Below are 2,676 nucleotides of genomic sequence, written 5' to 3'. Positions count from 1 at the left end.
GCCTGTGCTGGGTTAGGGTTAAGGTCCCTAACATGATCCACAGCCTGTGCTGGGTTAGGGTTAAGGTCCCTAACATGATCCACAGCCTGTGCTGGCCACCGCAAACCTTCGGCGCTGCTGGGGATGGCCCAGCCGGGCCCTGGGCCGGACCGTGCGTCCCCGACACCCAAGGAACGGCTGCAGCACTCTAACACTGGACACGACGCGAACTCAGGGTTAAAGCGACACGGCCGGGCACTTTAGGACCCAACCTTAGGCTCTCTAAAAAAGAGAAAAAGACAAGTTTTTAAAATCCTCCATGTTAGAGAAAAGGCGGGTTTTTGGCACGGTTTCCTCCTCCTGCGTGATCCGGAGGCACAGCTCGCCCGGCTCTAGCTCCCCCCTGCAACAGGAACGTGCAGGTGAGCCAAAGCTGCCCGGAGCTGTGCTCGGCCCTGCCTGTGTCCCTGGCTACCCAGCACCTTGCTGCACCCGGGGCTGGGCACTGACCCTGGCTCGACCCACGCACACCCAGAGCGACCATTTCTTGCCTCTGGGATGGCACGGGGGGAGCCAAGGTGAGGGCTCAGCCCCTTCTCGCCCATGTCCCCGAGGAGCACCCGGCCCCGCCACAAACTCGCCCCACTTGGCACCCAGTGGTGCTGGCACAACCGGCTGAGTTTGCAGCAGGCTGGGGACCCCAAAGCACACGAGGCTGTGCAAGACCCCCCGTGAATGCAGGGGTGGCTCATGGCCAAACGTTTCTGATTTTGTCACCAAGGTGTTCTCCCTCCTGGCACACTGCCACCCAGCGTCCCAGTTTGCTCAGGCTCCCATAATAAGGGGAGCAAATTTAGCCCTTCTCCTGGGAAGGTGGTGGCTCTTTTCCTTGCTGAAAAACAGGAGTGGGATGATTTTTGGGGCAAGTAATGGCTGACCCCACTGCTGCCCGGCTGCGGTTTGGAGCGGGGTGTTTTGCACAGCTCGTTTTGCTCCCCGAGCCCCCCACCCCCTCCCAAAGAAAGGAGAGAAAAAGAAAAGAGCGTTTACGTACCATGGGACTTACCCCGAAATTGGAGGCGGCAAAGCGGTCGGAGGCGTTGGCGTTGCTGGAGGCGGTGGTGTGGGCATAGTAAGCGTTGATGTTGGCCAGCAGGGTGCTCATCACCGCCGGCACACCGGGACACATGTACTTGGAGGAGAGGCAGGCAAAATGCCTATGGAGAGAGGGGACAGCTGAGGGCTTAGAGCCATGGGAGGGGATGCAGGGTTTGGATGTCATTGAATCCCAGAGCATCCCAAATTGGAAGAGACCCACAAAGATCATTGAGTCCAACCCCTGGCCCTGCCCAGACCCCCCAACAAGCCCACCCTGAGCATCCCTGAGAGCGCTGTCCAAACGCTCCTGGAGCTCTGGCAGCCTTGGGGCCGGGCCCATTCCCCGGGGAGCCTGGGCAGTGCCAGCAGCCTCGGGGGGAAGAACCTTGCCCTGAGATCCATCCCAAGCCCTGGCACAGCTCCAGCCCTTCCTGGGCTCCTGTCCCTGTCCCAGAGCAGAGCTCAGCCCCTGCCCCTCCGCCTCCCCTCGGGAGGAGCTGCAGCCCCCGAGGAGCCTCCCCTCAGTCTCCTCTGCTCCAGCTGAACGAGCCAAGTGCCCTCAGCTGCTCCTCAGAGCCTTCCCCAGCTCCGTGTCCCTCCTCTGGACACTCTCCAACAGCTTTGGATCCTCCTGATCTTGTGGTGCCCGAACTGGACACAGGACTTGAGATAAGGCTGTTCCAGAGTGCATTGGGAAGGGGAAAGATGGGTGCAGATGTTTGGGGCAAGTCTGCACCCATGGCAGCAAGGTGAGTGTCAATGGCAGCAGGAGAGGAAGATGGGGACAGTAACTCTCCAGCTGGGGGGCAGGTGCAGGCCCTCTGAACCAGATGGGAGCAGAGGACTCACGTCATGGCCTGGTAGATGGACTCCACCCCATAGCGCATGGCAAACTCATCCACGATCTCCTGTGCTGTCTCATCAAAGTACACCTTCCATGCATCATCCCCTTTGGCATCAGGGATTTTCACCACCCCGTTGTTTTGCAAATCCGTCACGAAGTGGAACAGGTTCTGGAGGTACAAATGAGTCCCATCAGCTCCCCAGGACGGGTGGTGGCAGGGTGGGGAGGGGGCCATGCACCCTGTGCCTGTCTGGGCTGCTCACCTCATGCAGGCAGGTATACTGAACATGGTAGGGAGCCACCTTCTCCTCGCCCTTGATCTCCACACTGATGTGCAGCCGGATGGCTCCCGACACTGCTGACTTGTCTGTGCGCTTGTCTGTGGGTGCAGGGAAAGGGACAAGGTATGAGGAGTCCCTGGGGAAACCCTGCTCACTGCTAGCCCCAAGGAGAGACACGAGCCTCTGGTACAGAGCCAGGGCAGAGGGGACACCTAGCACCATGTGCAGCCAGGCTGGGGTGGGATTTGGCCACATTGCCAGCTGCTAGAGACATGGCCTTTCTGTGCTCCAGTTTCCCCTCTGCAGGGGGCTGGTGTTCTAGAACCTTCTGGGTAGAGGTTCAGAAAATTACCCTGGGAAAACACTTTATCCTGATGGCTTTTGATATTAAATGTTTTTAACAGCAGACCCTGCTGCAATAGCTTTCACCCTATAGCTGGCAGCACTTCCCCACTGGAGCCCAGGGTGGGGGTC

General features: G+C 59.3%; 1 protein-coding gene across 2 annotated transcripts in view; it reads right to left on the bottom strand.

Moving 5' to 3' along the window:
* The window catches only part of UNC13A (unc-13 homolog A), a 32,590-nt gene that overhangs the window by 16,706 nt on the left and 13,208 nt on the right, over positions 1 to 2,676 (bottom strand). Inside the window, exons 19-21 of one of the 2 annotated variants that reach the window (XM_033520172.1) lie at positions 2,185 to 2,301; positions 1,927 to 2,090; positions 1,046 to 1,196 (exon numbers count right to left, since the gene is read on the bottom strand). In XM_033520172.1, coding sequence (XP_033376063.1) covers positions 1,046 to 1,196; positions 1,927 to 2,090; positions 2,185 to 2,301 — 432 coding nt within the window. Of the gene's footprint in view, positions 1 to 1,033; positions 1,197 to 1,926; positions 2,091 to 2,184; positions 2,302 to 2,676 lie in introns of both variants that reach the window. The other variant, XM_033520171.1, reaches the window with a different exon arrangement.

The sequence above is a fragment of the Parus major genome, chromosome 28, assembly GCF_001522545.3.
Source record: "Parus major isolate Abel chromosome 28, Parus_major1.1, whole genome shotgun sequence".
Lineage (NCBI taxonomy): Eukaryota > Metazoa > Chordata > Aves > Passeriformes > Paridae > Parus > Parus major.
The sequence above is the reverse complement of the archived record's forward strand: the minus strand, read 5'-3'. Positions and strand labels throughout refer to the sequence as shown.